General features: G+C 37.2%; 1 protein-coding gene across 1 annotated transcript in view; it reads right to left on the bottom strand.

Annotated features, from left to right (window-relative positions):
• The window catches only part of DNAH11 (dynein axonemal heavy chain 11), a 139,077-nt gene extending 120,401 nt beyond the window's left edge, over positions 1 to 18,676 (bottom strand). Inside the window, exons 1-6 of the mRNA XM_072413384.1 lie at positions 18,369 to 18,676; positions 15,631 to 15,774; positions 10,663 to 10,859; positions 5,264 to 5,453; positions 4,134 to 4,233; positions 93 to 304 (exon numbers count right to left, since the gene is read on the bottom strand). Of these exons, the coding sequence (XP_072269485.1) occupies positions 93 to 304; positions 4,134 to 4,233; positions 5,264 to 5,453; positions 10,663 to 10,859; positions 15,631 to 15,774; positions 18,369 to 18,599 (1,074 nt within the window). The 5' untranslated portion in view covers positions 18,600 to 18,676. The remainder of the gene's footprint in view (positions 1 to 92; positions 305 to 4,133; positions 4,234 to 5,263; positions 5,454 to 10,662; positions 10,860 to 15,630; positions 15,775 to 18,368) is intronic.
• Positions 18,677 to 19,052: the final 376 nt, after the last annotated feature.

Genomic DNA, 19,052 nt, shown 5'->3' with positions numbered 1-19,052 from the left:
TCCAGGTTTATTTACACTTGACCACAAAAAATCAGTAATCATTAAAACTGTTCATCATTGTCTTTTATGTATTCAGAAAGTATCTTTACTACCTGATCAATAAGCAAGTTGCAGAACTCTTGCAGTAGTACGATGATCCGTGCAGGGGTACTATAGTAAGTGGAATTACTCCAGATCAAGCAGATGGTGTGGAATAGAGGTGGAATAAATGCATGGATTTGAGGAAAGTCTGTCTCTTCCAATAAATTTATGTAAGGTTCAAGTGTTCTCAGGTGCAGATCAACGTCTTCAGCTTCAGTAAGTGCTTATATAAACAATGATAAATAATTATTTTATATCAGGAATACACCTTGTAATTACAGCATATGAAATATGTATAATGACTACCCCATGCAACTCATTTAGTTTGTGACATTGTTTTTTAGCTTCCACATCCAGAATGTGATCCTTACGGTTTAAAGAAACAAAATACATACCAGGTGCATCAAAGCAAAATGTTTGAAGTATTACATTTAATTTCAAACGGTCACAGCCTGAACAGAAAAGCATGCGCCCTGCCAACATACTATATAGAAGGATCACTGCTCAAAGTGTAACTAGTAGCCTCTCAGCAGAGGTTCAGTACTTGTTGATTCAGTGCAAAAGTTGTTAAATCAGCAGGGTTCATCTTTAGTGCTTACACAACTTTAGGTCGGATTCAGCAGGTTTGTAGGACTTCTGCAGGGAAACCATTGCTCCCAAACTGAGAGCAAGGGTCTAAGTAGGTGGACATGGGATGAGCTTTTTTGGTGCCTGGTTCAGACAAAAGATTTTAAACACTAGGATAAGTGCATACAGTGCTTGTATGTGTTAATGCAGGCCTTTATAGAAAAAAGGAGTGAAAAAATGGATACATTTCCTTAAACTTCCATATAAACGAGACAATGAATGTCCAACGCCAGTCCTTTAAGGACGGGGGCTTAAAGCAGAACTAAAGTTCCACTTCTAAGAAATTAAGAACAAGTAGGTTATAATTGCAGAATAAGACAGGCATAGTCCTTTCTGCAATAATCTCTCCTACCTGCCTGATTAATCTAGGTATCTGTCAAAAAGCTTAGCTGAACAGCCTCAGCTTTGGTTGCCAGGATAGTCAGATTTTTAGCTTTCCACATTATTCTATAAGCCTATGGTCTATCACAGTACTTCTCAACCTTTTTTTGTCTAAATTACTCTCTCAAAAATCATGTACTGCTTAAAGAACTATAAGTTTAAAATCTTTTTTGAAGATGTGAAGTCCAATTGTTTTATACTTCTGATGACTCTATACATGATCCATAAAAGAAAACAGACTTTCCAGATTGTCAAAATCAATGAGAAGCCTGCTGCTGCATGTCATCCATAATTTGGTGTCAAATGCTGAATTAGCTGAGCCAGTTCCACAGCCATGATCACAGCTTCTTCTTTCAGGTACTTTTGCTTTAAAAAAGTTAAAAATAATATTATCTAAATAATATTAGTATTTTTTTGTATGTTTTTATGTATTGTGTTTATTTGTAGTCTCATGTGCTTTCCTCCCTGTCCTTTTTGAATACCCTAAGGTTGAAGAAAACGCAGTCTTCTCCTCCAAATGTTCCTCCAACACATGAAACCATGTGTATAAAAACTTCAGTCCCATACTTGGCAACCAGGCTACTTCCATTTCGAATCTCACTCATACCCCTTATTTATCCAAACCGAAGACAAAAACCACCAACCAAACAGACAGAACAATTGTCTGAACTCTGACGTATTCTGTAGAATACTGACCAAAAACCCAATAATGATATGGCGCCAACATATTATGCAGCGCTTTACTTAGGGGTTCCAAATGACAAACAGATACAAACAATGAAACAGGAGGAGTGGACCCTGCTCAGATGAGCTTAAAATCAGAGTAAATAAAACTTTACTAAAGAAACACCAAGCCTTCCTTTTCTTTAGGTGCCATCAGGTAACCATGATCCTCCACTAATGATGTCAAATTGATCAACATTTATAAAATAGATAATGCATAATGGCAAATGATTTTGGTAGATCGTGAGCCCCTTTGTGGGACAGCTAGTGACATGACTATGGACTTTGTAAGCTGCTGCGTAATATGTTGGTGCTATATATATACTGTTTATTATTATTATTAATATTAATAATAATAATATTAATGAGAATTACAGACATTGCATAGGTGAAAAGAGCACATTAGGTAGTAAGTGGGCTATATAGTGTAGGTATTCTGCACTACTTGCATATTACAGTTAGAGCCCGACAATCCCCCAAGTGAAGTTCCACTTTAAAATAGGTTAGTAATGCATTGAGAGAGGTTATCAACTGAAGAAAAAAAACTGCCCCTTTAGCCTTTCTTTTGCTTCAAAGCAGAGGTGATAAACATTTTTAACTACAAGACCCAAGACTGCAAAAAACATTGGAAGTTGATTGTCACATGGGTAGGAGGAAACGGTGAGATGTCCAAATTTCACCAAAGGACAAATTACATTAATAGAAAGGTTTCCTTCATGTTATAAACTTGTGAACAGCTAACAGGCTGAAAAAAAATCTCTGAACAGTGGCACACAGTGACACCTGACAGTGTTTGGCAGAACATGGTGCACATCACCAGGCTCCATACCTGGACTCTGCAGGAACTTTAAGTCTCCATCCTAGAACCTGGCACTTTTAAAGGCTTTTTGTTCCCTAAACCTCAAGTAGACAAAAAAGATCTGTCATAAAATTCAAGTAACATAACCAGAAAGGAAGCACCCTGCAGTGCCAAAGTGGAAGTCTTGTGTGCTACGAAGTAAATAATGGTGCTGTGCCAGTAAAATGTTTCTTTTCTGTAAAAGAGGCACATACAACTTATGAAAGCCATAAAGAACCTAATCCAGATGGGATCTAATTGCTAAAGACCGATATCGCAGAGCACCCAACAGTGGAAACCTGTCTGGGGAAAAGGTTTTGTCATTTCAATTGTCAGGAAAATAAAGATGTATTTTTATTTTCTAGATAGACATTAATTGAGTAACGACCTTCTAACAGCTCCTGCACAGTATGGCACTGATCAGCCTTTTCAGCTAATTTTAATTGAAATTATTCCAACAAAAGTTAAAAACACATTCATACCTTTATTTAGTGAGGCAAAAGGCAAGACACAGTAACCCAAAGCAACAAATCAGAAATCAGTTTTACTATTCTGATTTCCCTGATACAAAAGGTTAAAAAATAACTGCACTTTCAAACAAGTGCATTGTATTAACCCCTTGACTCTTTCCCCCAGGATGTTACACCCTACTAGCAGATCTTCAGATCCATCTTACAAGACCGGGGATTCTTGGGGTGGGTGACTTTATGGATCCCTATGGGAAGCCACTGTGTGCACACATTCGCTCAACTAAGTCTGCTACCGGGATATAATCAAAAACAATGGAGCAGCTCATATAATTGTTATGGAGCCTGGGGATGCAAGGAGCACCAATAGAAAGAATACTGAGAAAAATTGAAATAAAAAAATAAACAACATAAATCCAGTATTATATTTCAAGAAAGCCAGAGGTTGTCACATAAGTGCTGGAGTAGGACAAAAAGAAATTGTAGAATTGTTGCAAGTCCTCCCTCCAGCCAAAGCCCATCTGCATTCTGTGCACTAAGGAGAATTTATTTTGGTGCTTGGTTGTGTATATTTATTTCCCTCAGAGCTTCTGGATTGTGTTTGGCAGAGAGGATAGACTGAGTGGAAAAGACCCCCAACCTCGAATTCAACCCTAAATATTTTTTTTTTCATGGCAGTGATCAGTTAGAGTAGGTTGGCAGAAGAGTATACATGTGTTGGGCAGCAGGCTTAGGTGGGGGTTTAATAATTCCAAAAGTCCCGATTTTGGTCTTGGTATATCTGTAACGTTGTATGTAACATATACTGTAATATTCATTACTTGTCCAAGCAGCTCCTTTGGCTCTGAAAAAGCTGCAAAAAGTCTTCAGCATTATAGAACAACTTAAGTTTATTGTGACTAACTGCTGTTGGATATCTTTTTAATGCTTCTTTTGGTATTATTATGTTTTATGAGGAGGTAATAGCAATGACAATTGGAAAATTTTATGAATTTATGAGGACTTTGTAATCTTACCATTTTTTACACCAGAAATGATATTTTGTAGAGTTGGGTAATAGCTGCTTTCCTTCTCCTTCAAAATGGAAGCTATTTTCTGAACAACGGGAGCCCGGAGCTATAATTAGAGACAACAGGGGTTTTAATTTCATATATATTTTCTTGAGAATCTTGAGATGTGCTAAATATAAATAGTTGTTATATTAGGTGTAACTCAGTGTTACCTGACAATACTATGTATCTAAAACTCAAACTAAACCAAACAGTTAGCTCATTAGCAAAGATGTTTTTTCCCTTGAGCTTACATGCCCCGAGAAAAAGTTAAAATAAACCTTGGGTTTTCAAAATTTGATTACAAACCAGTAGTTCAAAACACACTAAGTTTGGCATTTGTTGTGACAGGTATAAAAGTTGTGAAATGTACATAAAACATTTTTTACCCTTTCTTTATCAAAAGAATTGTGTTTTTTTTCAGTGTGTGTAGGTGGCTATGCAATTAACTTGCAAGGTCAGCAATGTAAATTTGGCAAGTATTAGCATACGCTTCATGAATTTCCTTGTAAAAATATAAACTTTGCAGTAAAAACAATTTAATGCACAATCATAAGCTCATCCTTAGTCAGGTAAATAAGTTACATTCTGAACATTTAGTGGAAATACTAAAAAAAAAAAACTGTTATTTACGTAATGACGTGTGACTGTGTTAAAGTGAGACTAATCATTGTTATACTCACCTGTCCCTGTTCCGTCATGGTTGCTGCTATGTTCTTCCTTCTTCTCTTCCTTGTTGCGATCTTTGGCTATTTGGGCCGGGCCGATGCGGGAGTTCATTCAGTTCCAGCAGACAAAAAGGAAGATAGGATGTGCCGGATATCCAAACAACCAACAATAATGTATTTTGAAATAAGCCAGCCTATAGTTTTTATTAGGCTTCAAATAAATTAAGATTAATTAATAAATAAAAAGATTAATAAAGATGGAAACAACCACTGTGCTTTCCTATAAAGGAGAGCACATCAGAGTGCTGCTTGCTTGTCCTCATCCCTCTCCATAGAACAGTAAATATTGTCAATAAGTATCTGGTGTAAAACTAGAAAACCAGGCATACACGAACAATAAAACTGCAACCTTGTAAGTACTTTACCTACCTGTTCATAGATCCCAGCAAGATTATCCCGTCTTGCTTTCCAAAAAATCAGTTCTGCTGAAGGCCCTGGGTTGAGACCTTTTATAAGCGGCTGTGAAGAATCAGTTTCTATGACATCTCGTATCTGATAGGACCATTTGATAAGCATGGATTCAAATGCATGAAGAGCTTTTCTATCAATAGTGTTTTCCCTGTAAAAAATAAATGTGTATTACAAACCTTTTTGGAATTCCAGATAGTATTTTTTAATGTCCAAGATCTAGACAAGCTCCCATATCTCAACCTTGCAGAAACAGGTAAAACTACTGCTATAACTGGTCTACAGATATCCTATATTACTCTGGGTAATCTACCAGGGTCACCACCTATTGTGTGTTAATTCCCCCACCTCCTAGATTGTAAACTCTTTGGGGCAGGGTCCTTTGCTCCTGTGTCACTGTCTGTATTCGTCTGTACAGCGCTGCGTAACATGTTGGCGCTATATAAATCCTGTTTAATAAAATAGCAAAAATGTGCAAAGAAAATCTCAACCCTAGATTAAAGGCAAGGGATAGGAACAGGAACAAGAGGCGTCCTGGAATTCCCTGTATAGAGATTGTAAAGAGTTAAACTATTGTTAAGTATACAGAATATAGACTATGTAATTTAGAGCCAGCACAACAGAGACAATGTATAATTTCTGTAACAGAGAACTCATCCTCAAGAAGATCCAGAGGTAAGAGACACAGCCACAGGGAAATTCTGGGGGTGTATTAGGAGTGTATCTGCTTTGTAGCTTGACGCGATAGATGCATTGGCAGTGTTTAAATATAGAAAACTACAACCAACAAGCTGACAATTTTTGAGATGAAAGCAATATATATGTATTTGCAGTAAAAAAGGGCTGCATACCATGAAGGTACTTCAGGTGAGAATGAAAGAAGTGTTCCATGTGGATAAGTGTGAAATGAAAATCTTCTTTAAAAAATCAACTGAACTCTGGGAGAACTAGTCATTGGAATTGTCTATAAACAACCTGTATCTGACCTTTTCCTTTTTAATGAGTTATCATGCCTTGTTCTGCATGATCTTTGTGTGAAGGAAGCACATCTATGTGGAGACAGGGCTTCATCATGCAGCATAGCAGTTACAACTGTGCTGCACGATGAAACCCAGACTCTAAAATGAGCTTCCTTCACACACAGATCATGCAGATCAAGGCATGATAACTCATCACTAAATTTTTCTCCAGATCTCCTAAAACAATCATAGGTGGCAACGCCCTGAAATATACCTAAAGGTTCCATTTTAACATAAAAAAATACCAAATTTAGTTGCTATGTGATGCACAAGCCTCATAAAGTCAATAAAAAAAAACTTTTACCCGAAGGCGCCATAAACTTCTTTACATATACCTCATATATTTCCCTTCCAAAACACTGCAGAATACAAGGTTTCAGCAACAGAAGCAGTATTGTCAATCCAGAAAACAATGGGCAGGTGTTAACTGGCAAGCTACAATATTGTACATTTTCATACAACTCTACAACCCTGAATTTAGGAGAAATGTAGCATCACTAATGGAAAGAGCTGCATTAGGTAGACTCCACTGGCAAGAATAACAGGTATTTGTGGGAATATGCAAGAGAACAAAGAAAAAAAACTATGTATTTTTTTAAAACACAATTAACATTTTGTTTTTATTTCTATATAACATAGCAAGTTTTCACTTGAGAGTTAATGTCTACTTTAGGATATAAACCATAAGCAATTGGCGTTTTTCTTTAGGCAGTACATATTATTATATATGTATATATATTATATATGTAATATAGATTACACCATTGCCTGTTTTCACCATTTTTCATCCCTTCTTTGAATGATCTCCACTAGCCTATTACAGACACTTTGTTGCTTAAGCTTCATCTGCACATCATTGTGTAGGACCAGCTTCCTGACCATTTCTGTGTTATGTGTGTTGGTACAGCTGCTCATAGTCTGCAGCAGGGGTGTGAGTGATGGGGGACAGCCCAGGGGCCAGTCGGAGACAATTTTAGGTACCTGGAGTCTGAGTTGATAAAAATGTTCAGACTCCTGATAAATTTAAATTCTAATAAAAAAAATACAGCAAGTTCAAATGTCCTATTTCACAAACAATAGTCATAAAATAAGTTCAGCTGAGCTATTATTTAACCTGACATCCACATTATTGTAATATGGATTATGTACATTACAAAAAGGGTTTTCATTGTATTTCAGATATATAATGTATATATATATATATATATATATATATATATATATATATATATAAAATGTGTTTAACAAGTTCATTTGAGGGTAAACAAGTGTAATGATATAGGTTTAGGTGAGTGCTATGGCCGGATGTGTGTTCAGGTGTCCTGTCTGCACTCTCCATATATGCTCCCATCCAGGGCTGAACTTCATTTTGCACACCACCTAATACTAGGAAGTTAGTTGGGTGGCCCCCCTGGCCCTAGAGCCTTCCTGTGCCCTGTCTTGAGCAGAACATCAGCAAACACAGATAAAGGCAGCAGCACCTGCTCAACTTCCTCTGTCTGCTAAAAGAGTTTAGAAGAACTTGGAGGAATGTTTTTTTGGAATCAACTGTAAGTGTTCATATTTATTTTAAAACTGCATGGTGTATGGTGCAGGACCGTATGAATGTTTGTGCATGGTGCATATTGTGTGCATGTTTTTCTGTAAAGGATAAATTATGTCTAAGTTTAGTGCAGGGCTATAGCTTATTTGTGTGTATAGTGCCATGTTGTATGTATGTATGTTTGCAATAGTTCAGGACTATGTGTATGTTTGTATTTACTAGATTGTAAGCTCTTCGGGGCAGGGTCTTCTCCTCCTGTATCACTATCTATATTAGTCTGTCATTTCCAACCCCTATTAAATGTTTAGCACTGCATAACATGTTGGCGCTATATAAATCCTGTTTATTAACAATATTATTAATAATAATAATATTATTAATTTACGAGGAGGTGCTGAGAAGTTCCTGGCTTTGCCCAGAAGGAGAGAGCCAGAGTTGGGAAATAACACATTTATTCAACATATTCCCCCCTGAGACTGATGCACTTGGTACAGTGTAGTTGCAGCTTTTCTAGACCGTTCAAAAATAAGTCCTTTGGTTAGGCCGCAAACAAGCTCTCATCAGCATCTTTGACGCCAGAAATGTCATTGAAACGTTGCCCCTTCAGGTGTTTCTTCAAATTCAGGAACAGATAATAGTCCAAAGGGGCCAGGTCAGGTGAGTAAGGGGGATGGTGGACCAATTGGAAACCCAGGGTGTTCAATTTGGCAGCAACAACGTTGGACGTGTGCGCAGGTGCATTGTCCTGCAAAAAAGGATCCATTTGGTCAACTTTCCACAGCTTTTCGTCCTAATTGCCTCCTTCAGCTGGTCCATGAGGTTAGCATTATACTGTCGGGTGATACTAGACCCCTGAGGTAGGTAGTCCACCTACAGAATACCGTCTTTGTCCCAGAAAATGGACGCCATTACTTTTTTGGCTGATTTCTGGGTTCGGAACTTCTTCGGCCGCAGGGGACCCGCTTGGCGCCATTCCTGACTGTTCTTTGCATCTAAGCGTACTACTATTCAACATATGCATTGTGCTGTTTATACTCTGCAACTTGCAATAAGAGATGGATTGAAGGATTGTCATGCAGCTACTCTAATTGCTAAATTGAGGCAAGTAACAAGTCCCTAAAACAGGTGCTATTTTGAAAAGACATGCAGGAAAAGGAGCCATTTTGCATCATTTTGCTGGAGAAGCACTTATTTAATGGTAAAGCGTTTGCTTGAACTAAAAGACTTTCTTGAAGAACTGGACAATGAAAATGTTTTATTAACTGAAAGCCAGTGGCCGATGCCGATTATCGGGCGATAAAAATCTGACGTGTGTACGTAGCTTAACACTATACTGTCACCAAGAGTTTGCAATCTGAAGATTTAACACCTGGTAAATACTTCTTGAAATGGAAGAGCTTGATATATTGCATGAACAAAAGCAGAGGGTTAATAGCTGATAACATTGTATCTTTAATGAAGAAAAGAGAGAATCTCTTACTGGATAATCAAATCTTGTTAGCTGATATTTATGTTAATCTAATGAGCTGAATTTTGTTGAGCGATTACCAGACTGATACTGCAAAAAAGGCCCTCTATGATGTAGCAGTTCACATGAAGGGATTACTACCTGAAACACAGCCACTGTATGAACCTTTAAGCATTGGTAACTCAGGATCATCATCTTCAAATGAAGAATTAGACTTTGATTCCTACTTGGACAAAATGGAACTTTCAACAGTAAAGTGACGTTGCATATGCGTCGATAGAGATTCCAGCAGGAGTTTTTTAAAGAATTAAAAGAAGTAGAAAAGTATGATTGCTCATTGAAACTGATTGGGGAATAAGCCATCCTTGTTTATCCCGAGATTATTAGTGATGTGGCTAGAACCATAACAGCAATGCCACCCACCCAAGTCAGTGTTGAAAGACTATTTTCAGCTCTAAAAATATTTAAGTCAGATTTAAGAGCTTCTATGAAAGAGGATCTGGCAGAAGCAATTCTGTTTCTTGGAACAACACTACATTGAGTTAGTTTTGGATTGGATTTGACAGCTATTCTACTCTACAACTATATTCCAAGTTTAATATATAAAGTGTTTTAGGTTTTCCAGCTTTTGTTTTTGTTCATGTAGTTAAGCTTTGTTTTAGTTTTAAAACTACCGAAGAATGTGGTTCATATTTTTAAACTGGTAAAGTTCCTGTTCCGGATTTTTATGCACGCTATGCTACTACTTTATAGCTACTTGATAAAAACAATAAATAAAACCTTATTGTTTTCATTTTTTTGTCTTTTGTTTAAACTGGCCAATACAGTAGAGCGTCAGTTACCTAGCCAGTAGTTCTGTGGTTAAATGGCGTGTATGTTGCCTTCCTTCAATCAACGGAGAAAATACATTAACATAATAAATACAGAGGAGTCGGACAGTCGGAGTCGGTGGTACCAGAAACTGAGGAGTCAGAGTTCAAGGATTTATCTACTGACTTCACAGCCCTGCCAGGGGCTGAACAGCTGTCATCTCAAAACAAGGGTGCCTAAAAAAGGACTATCATGGCAGTATCATCAATTTTTATTTTAATGAAAACCACATAATTACAATTATTATGTGTGCCTTAAGATAGTTTGTAAACAAGTTAAAGCCTATATCACATTCTAGTAGCTGGATTTAGAGCATTCTTTCTATGGGTTTACTTGTGAGAAATATATTGAAAGCTCATATTGGCCAGTGACAATATTTGTTGGGTCTCCAACAGCAGGAAAGCCCCAATGTGGCACAAACACTTGCTTTAATCCACCCCAAAAAAAAGATTTATCTTACTTATTCATTGGACTCGACTGGTTTAGTTCCTTTGTGGCAATTTTGCTTGGTAGGGGCAAAATGGTTTTTCCAGACAGAAGCCCTTTCACTATCAGGATCTTGTTCTTCAGAGTCTCCACATAAAGCTCCATGTCCTGTGAAATAATACTGCCTTGGGTCTTGGGGTTCTTTATTTGGAAAAGGGCCGGCACCAAAACCTGATGGAAAAAAAGCAAGAGTTATACATCTAAACTCCTTCTGAAGCATTGAAAGCCATTTTTTCATAACAAACAAAGGTTAAAACCTGTCAGGTCTTTTTTTTTTAATTATCTGTGTCAATTGCAACAGACTGTTCATCACGTCCTGTCCTACAAATAGAACAGAAAGTAAGAAGACTGTCCAAAGTGGGGTAAATTACCTCTTAACTAATGTTTTGTCAAATATGTTACATCATTTAATTGAATGTATATTATTGGTATAAACAGTTGCGCTCTCAAAATCCCCTGAAAAGCCTTTTTCCGTTCCTTATTTATTTGATATTTTAAATAATCTCAGGCTTGGCAATTTTACTATCTACCTACATTTGATGACTTTCCTTTAGGTTAACAATACGTCACTCTACTCACTCCTAACTAGTTTCACAGAAAAAAAATGTTCCTATTGGAAGATTTCTATTCCATTGCAGTTTTGGAGCAACCTAAAATTTGGGTTGACTTTCCCTCAGTTTTGGTGACAGTAATCACCAGGACAAGTATAGAGGAAGACCCCCCAGTAGCATTAAAACCTGTCCAAGTTTCTTCCTAAAAGGTTAAGCCTTTGGATGTACTTTACCTTTGATCCTATAAGAAATTCTATGCAGAATCCTATCATTAATTAGATCTCATTTTAAATCTTCAACACAGAGTAGGTGTGATTTGTTTAGAAACATTTGGTGCTATAAAAGAAATTCTAAGCAACAAATAAGCACTCCACTCCAACAGCCAACTACTAGTATTCACACACTGCTGTTCAATTGGTAAAAAGAATTTGTCTTGTGTCTGGTAATTCTTAGGATTTTAATAGCCCTGACAGTCTGCACCCCCAGAAAGGTAACTTGTCTTTTCTCTATTGCATTTAGGCAATAAAGCTGGTCACCTCCTTGCTCCCAGCCTGTCTACGAACGATAACCGTAAAGAAACAACTCATGCTATCCTGCTACCAGCATGTTCAATTTATCACATTTGACTGTTTACTAATGCTGATGTATGGGTATACCAAGACCCTAATACCAAAACAAATACAAGAACTTATGCTAGCTGCAATAAAATATACATTTTCAATCAATACAACACAATTTTAAAAAGGCTTTTTTTTAATCTACAAAATAAAGCTTTATTGAGACATCTGTAAAAGATATGTGTATGTATAGACAATAAATGGTCATATTTATAGAAAACACTCAACAACATTAGGATAATTAGAAGAACAGCAGAAAGAAGATCCTGATTAGACTACATACAGAGGCGCTCCTTAATATTATATTAAGTCTCCCCAAAAGGGACAAAGCCCACTTATTCAAAATGATTTAGGAAAGAGGATATAGATTAGAGTATTTTGGTATACATCTAATGAATTATTTGAATACTTGACTGATTAGTGCAAGACTGGATAAACAATAGATATCTTCCTGATTTGCCTTTGTTTGTCTGGATTATGACTTATCACTGTGCACACACTTATTGGCTTCTGGTTGTCAGGGGGCACTCCTGGCTGAACTAATATTGTGGTGTTCCATCTAGGATGACATTCTTAATCTATGTTCATTATGTTGTTTAAATATTGATTGAGAATGTCTAGCTTTCAATAGATTCAGTGTTTTTTTTAATCAAATCTAACCTATTAAATCATTGAAACGTATAGGGGCCACATAACCATCAGGCTCTATCTAGAGCTACACAGGCTGCTGCTAATACTTTTAAAGAAATGACTCTCTTATCTTATAAAATAAGCCTGCTTAAAACAAACAGATGGGCAAATATTTGCTATGGGCTTAGCATCTATTGTGAAACTTTGAGTATTAAGTAAAAGGAGATGTGTTCCTGGAGAAGACAGCATTATTCTGCTAGAAAACAGTCATGCATACCATTCACTAGCTAAGATTGCCACACACTTGTTTATTTGGCTGTCTTAGTAACAGATGAAAGTCAACGCTAGCCTATTGCAACACCAAAAACTGGTAATAAAACAACAGACATAACACATTTTAATAAAAGTGTCACTGGATAAATTTAATTACAGATTACCAATCCAATGTTTATATCATAAATTGTATTAAAATGATATTTAATAAAATGCTAGCTCAAAACAAGATTTCAAACAGGTAATTCTTATTTTTACATAAGACCAGTTTTCATTACTGTGAAACTTTACACCTTCAATTACAGATGAAATGGATTGCAAGAAATGTAATATGGGAATGTGGAACAACAACAAATAAGGCTGAGTGCAATAACGAAATTTTGTTCTTGCAATTAAACAGAAGGTGAAAAAGTAAGAGGAAAAGGTTGCAGATACAGAAGCTTAGATTTCAGAAGAAGTGTACAGCTGAATCATGTCATCATCCTTGTAAATGACATAGGCAACAGGTATGACAACATGTTCAATGGATCTATCACCTCAACTTTTGCTGGTATTTGCTTGGTTAGAGAATTACTACCACTGGGTCAGTTGGACATGACTGTCATCTGGGTTTCTTGATTTACCAGTCATACAACTTGGTAATTTGTTTTATAGTTTTATTGCTTAGAAACATATTACACTGCCAGAGAATTTCAGGGATGTGGCCTTCCTCTTCTTCAGAATTCTTATTGAGGAGATGAGGATGATTGGCACCAGATCAGTATTTTATCCATCATACCTAGGACGTACCTGATAATAAACTACATCAACCAATTGGTATGGCCAGATACAGGGCATTCTAAATGGTAAAACCCTGACAGTTCCTGACAGCCTAAAAGCTTGCCACCCCTCACAGCCTACTAACAACTCTTGCCAGAAACATAGTCCCTCATAGTGATGGGCCAAAAAAAAATTTATGGAGACAGGGAAAGTGTCCAACCCAGTGTTATAGGCTTTTGAAAGCAGATTTATTAACGCTCTCCAAGGCTGGAGAGGATACACTTTCATCAGTGAAGCTGGGTGATCAAGCAAACCTGGAATGGATTTCCAAAATGTATTTTTCTATTTATAAGCATATGTTTAAATACTGACCAGATCCATTCCATGTTTGCTGAATCACACAGCTTTACTTATAAATGTGTATCCTCTGCAGCCTCAGAGAGCTTTACTAAATCAGTTTAAGTTTGCTAACGCAAAGGAAAGGGAGCAAAGAGAGAGAAGAGAGCACACATGGCATCAATAAAAAACAAAGAAGGATGCATACACCTGCAATTCACTATAAGTAGGGTTGTGGCTGTGTGCAACAACTCTACTTGGCGTATTCAAGACTGCTCTAGGTCATTGAAAATGTATGTATTGCCAAAATGTATGTATTGCCAAAACGTATGTTTGAGTTTTGAGAAATATAGGGTAAAACCTCTGTCAGGATTTTATTATTGTCTGTGTTGCTGACGGGAAAATTTTACCCTCCATATTTGTCCTGATGACTATTGTTACCAAGACATAAAATGATAAGAATAGTCAAAAATGTACAGTTGTTACAAGAAAAGTGGTAATGGGAACTTTTTCAATAGAACATTTGTTCAGGCCATGTATGAGATATTTTCCTTTACTTTGAAAAGAGTTCCTTCCTTACATTGGCATCTCTTACACAGAAAGTGAAGGGATGCTTCCGTGGTTGCCAACAACCCAGTACACATTTATGCACACTTGGTCCTAAGCTACGAACACACGTCCAACAGTTCACGCCCGATAATCAGCTCAGGGCCTATATCGGGCGAGAATCCTGGTGGATCGACAAATGATGGACTAACGATCATAATGCAAGGGAAGGGAGGGAGCGTGCAGCAGGGTGCCGCTCAGTTGCTCTCCTCCTCCCCTCTCCATAGAGCAGAACGGTGCTGTATGTACAGGACTCGTTCATGCACCGTGCAGTGCTAGTCATTGGAAAGGATTGTGAAAGATCCTTTCCAACAACTATTATTGCACGTGTGTACATAAATGTTTACAGACCTCTTCACCTAGCCCTTCTCTGGAGCTACTTTGAACGCTTTGCTGAGAAGTTTCAACTCTCCAATCTTCATATGTCTCCGAGGGACAACTACTATTATGGCCCTGAGCCTTCAAACTTTATCTTCCTGGAAGGGGCGCTCATCTGGACTTTTATTATTTCTCTTTGTTCCTATGTCCCCTTTGTTTAATTTTAAAAATACTGTTCCTGTTTCTATGTATGTCCCTCTTTAATAACTAATACAAATTATTTGAACAGGAAAGTGAAGGAATATCTCCCTAATTTGGCACACACAGCACAAAAAAAAAAATGAGAGCCATAACTCATACCCTGTTTGCCCGATTATAAGGCACTGTCTTATATTTTTTGAAATGCCAAAATATGCCCTAGGTCTTATTTTCAGGGGATGTCTTATTTTTCCATGAAGAAGACTACAGTACACATTTATTGTTGAAAGTCACTCATGATCACTCATAGGGCAGGGATCAGCAGCGTGCTTCCTGGTTCAGAATCGCGGGGGCGCATGTGCCGGCTTTTTACTTTCAGTTTGGCTCTGCACTGCAGCCAGGAGGAGACACGCGCTGCAGCCAGCATCAAGGAGACACACACAGGATCGGATATCGGGGCATGTCTTATTCACGGGTGAGTGTCTTATTTTAATTATTTTTTCAAAAATCGGGGGTGGTTTATTTAATGGGGATGACTTAAAATCGGGGAAACACGGTAGCTCCACTAACTTCCCCACTCTACCAAAAAGCATTGACGTCTGCATTGCCATAATAAAACAAACACCAGCCTTGAATTTTTACATAAAATCCTACCTCTTCCAGAAGTGTTGATGTCTGGGTAAAAGATATACCAGATAACTCCCCAAATACAAGCACTTCTGCATAGTTCTCTGTTCCAATAGTTGTGGGCATCTTCTTCATAATGTAAACTGTTTTGCCCCTTGAACTTACATTAAGCTGTTGAAATAAAGTTGGTAGTATAGTTACAATTATTGCTGCAGGATAGAATAAAAGTCAGTATATCCTGGGATAAAAGGTTTTCTATGATCTTTTAATTTGTTAGTAGACTTATATATCATAGTACCTGTATCATTGTACCTGTGTTGCCCCTTCCCTAACAATTACCAGAGCTCTCTACAGCCATGCTTTTAAAGCTTTTCCCTTCTAGCAATATATTTCAACTTACTTCCATCCCCCCTTTATTTATTCTTAGTCATTATAAATATGTGACCCAAAATGAATGAAAATGTAATGCTATAATTTACTTTTACAGTAGCAATAGGATATACAGTTAGGTCCATAAATATTTGGACAGAGACAACTTTTTTCTAATTTTGGTTCTGTATATTACCACAATTCATTTTAAATGAAACAACTCAGATGCAGTTAAACTGCAGACTTTCACGGAAGACAACAGTGGTGGATGGTCGCAGAATCATTTCCAAGGTGAAGAAAAACCCCTTCACAACAGCCAACCAAGTGAACAACACTCTCCAGGAAGTAGGCGTATCGATATCCAAGTCTACCATAAAGAGAAGACTGCATGAAAGCAAATACAGAGGGTGCACTGCAAGGTGCAAGCCACTCATAAGCCTCAAGAATAGAAAGGCTAAATTGGACTTTGCTCAAAAACATCTAAAAAAACCAGCACAGTTCTGGAAAAACATTGTTTGGACAGATAAAACCAAGATCAACCTTTACCAGAATGATGGCAAGAAAAAAGTATGAAGAAGGCGTGGAACAGCTCATGATCCGAAGCATACCACATCATCTGTAAAACATGGCGGAGGCAGTGTGATGGCTTGGGCGTGCATGGCTGCCAGTGGCACTGGGACACTTGTGTTTATCCATGATGTGACACAGGACAGAACCAGCCAAATGAATTCTGAGGTGTTCAGAGACCTACTGTCTGCTCAAATCCAGCTAAATGCAGTCACATTGATTGGGAGGTGTTTCATAATACAGATGGACAATGACCCAAAACATACAGCCAAAGCAACCCAGGAGTTTATTAAAGCAAAGAAGTGAAATATTCTTGAATGGCCAAGTCAGTCACCTGATCTGAACCCAATTGAGCATGCATTTCACTTGTTGAAGACTAAACTTCGGACAGAAAGGCCCACAAACAAACAGCAACTGAAAGCCGCTGCAGTATAGACCTGGCAGAGCATTAAAAAGCAGGAAACCCAGCATCTGGTGATGTCCATGAGTTCAAGACTACAGGCTGTCATTGCCAGCAAAGGGTTTTCAACCAAGTATGAGAAATGAACATTTTATTTTCAGCTTTTTAATTTGTCCAATTACTTTTGAGCCCCTGAAATAAAGCGATAAAGTGATGTGAAGTGATGTGTAAAAAAGGCTTTAGTTCCTCACATTTTTATGCAATCTTTTTGTTCAACCCACTGAATTAAAGCTGAAAGTCTGCAGTTCAACTGCATCTGAGTTGTTTCATTTAAAATGAATTGTGGTAATGTACAGAACCAAAATTAGAACATAGTTGTCTCTGTCCAAATAATTATGGACCTAACTGTATTTATAGCTCAGAGACATATCCCTTTTTAATGTACAACGATGTGCAATATGTTAACACTTTATATAAGGTAGCAATATTTCTTAAATACTTTATGTAACAAAAATATACTACAAACATGAAAGACTCATTATCAGTGCTATAATTTAATTAGTTTATGAATAAATGACTCTTTTTAGCAGTGTCCACCTCACCCACACACTTGTTCTATTAAATAAACCTTTAAAGGATTTTGTTAAATTTGTTTAAAAAGTGCATAATACCTAATGATCATATCAGAAATACATACATACAAAATCACTGTTAATAAACTTCATGCACCAGTTACAATATCTCGCTGGGGTGATGCCTAAGAAAAAAAGCCTTTGTCAGTATTGCAGTTTGTGTATATTTAGGAAGGTACATTTAGAACTTTTAATCTCTTCCTTTTTGTCTGTGTCATTGGGAAAAGCTGGAATTAAGGCTCTAACTTAAAGATGGATTTCAGGTAGATACATATTACACAAATAATACAACTCTGTATTTAATAAAACATTTATTTTTAAAATATAAATGAATTAAGAGTACCTACATAACTTATTATCAGACTAATAAATTCAAAGTACAGAAGAGCTCAGAGGCCAGCCAATCATTTATGTGGCATTGCACACTTAGTGGAGTGACAGAGGGATGAGCTCATTCATATGTTGTGTTTCAGTTCTGTTTTTACTTTTTAGTCATAGGCTGGGGGTGGGAAGTAGACCTGTACAACATTTAGATCTAGTAGAACCATCCACGGCTGACCAAAAACATTAGAGAGGAATCAGACATGTGGGCATGATCCAGCCAACCTAAGGCTTTCTAGCCCAGTAGCTGTTCCATAAACATGCATACAGTATAATGCTATGCTTTGGGGTAGGATGTTGCTGAAAAAGAATACCAGGCCTGGTCATATCAAGAAGAAGGCAGCCATGAACATTGAATGACATTGCAACTGCAATAATTATACATTATTTAGGGTAGGTTGTAAAATGTACAGTACCTCTTGTGTCACCACTATCCCTCCTTTAGATGCTGCAGAAAACATCAAAAAGATTTGACTGCCCTGATCAAAAAAGTCTCTTAGTATTTTCTCATTTTGTTCTTCCTCCACAAACTTTATCCAGCGGTCCTCTCTGAGCTTCATCATCCGTTGCAGCCATCCTCCAATATAGTACACTCTCTCATCCTCCCAGAAAGGTGGCACAGGAGGTTCCTCCTCAATGATATCCATTATTTATTCAGTGATACTTTATGGCTGATTTTGAAGAGAAAACAGTTTCAAAAGAGATATATCATTATTTTGTATTGATTCAGTTCACACCAATGTGGATCAATGTAGAACATGTGTGCACTGAAAAAAATAGGACAGGTCATTTTATTGTGCATTAAGTTGGGATGCATTGTAAACCTTTAGAATGCTAAAGTATTGCAGGGTGGGGCAAACCATTTTAAAACACATGCTAATTTATATTCTAAGCATCAATACTGGTATGCAATGATTTATTTCCTATGGACTCAGTTCATATCAGTGTGCTGCACTGGCATGCAAAGCATTAAAAGTGCAATGCAGTTGACCAAAATGCCATTTAAAAGTCAATGGTAATACATGCTCTATGGTTTTTACATAAGCCCTAATAAGCATCCTATTATGTAATGATTTATGTAATGAAGTATTGGAAACATT

This window comes from Pyxicephalus adspersus, chromosome 5, assembly GCF_032062135.1.
Source record: "Pyxicephalus adspersus chromosome 5, UCB_Pads_2.0, whole genome shotgun sequence".
NCBI classification, from domain to species: Eukaryota; Metazoa; Chordata; class Amphibia; order Anura; family Pyxicephalidae; genus Pyxicephalus; species Pyxicephalus adspersus.
This window is presented reverse-complemented; position numbering and strand designations above follow the sequence as displayed.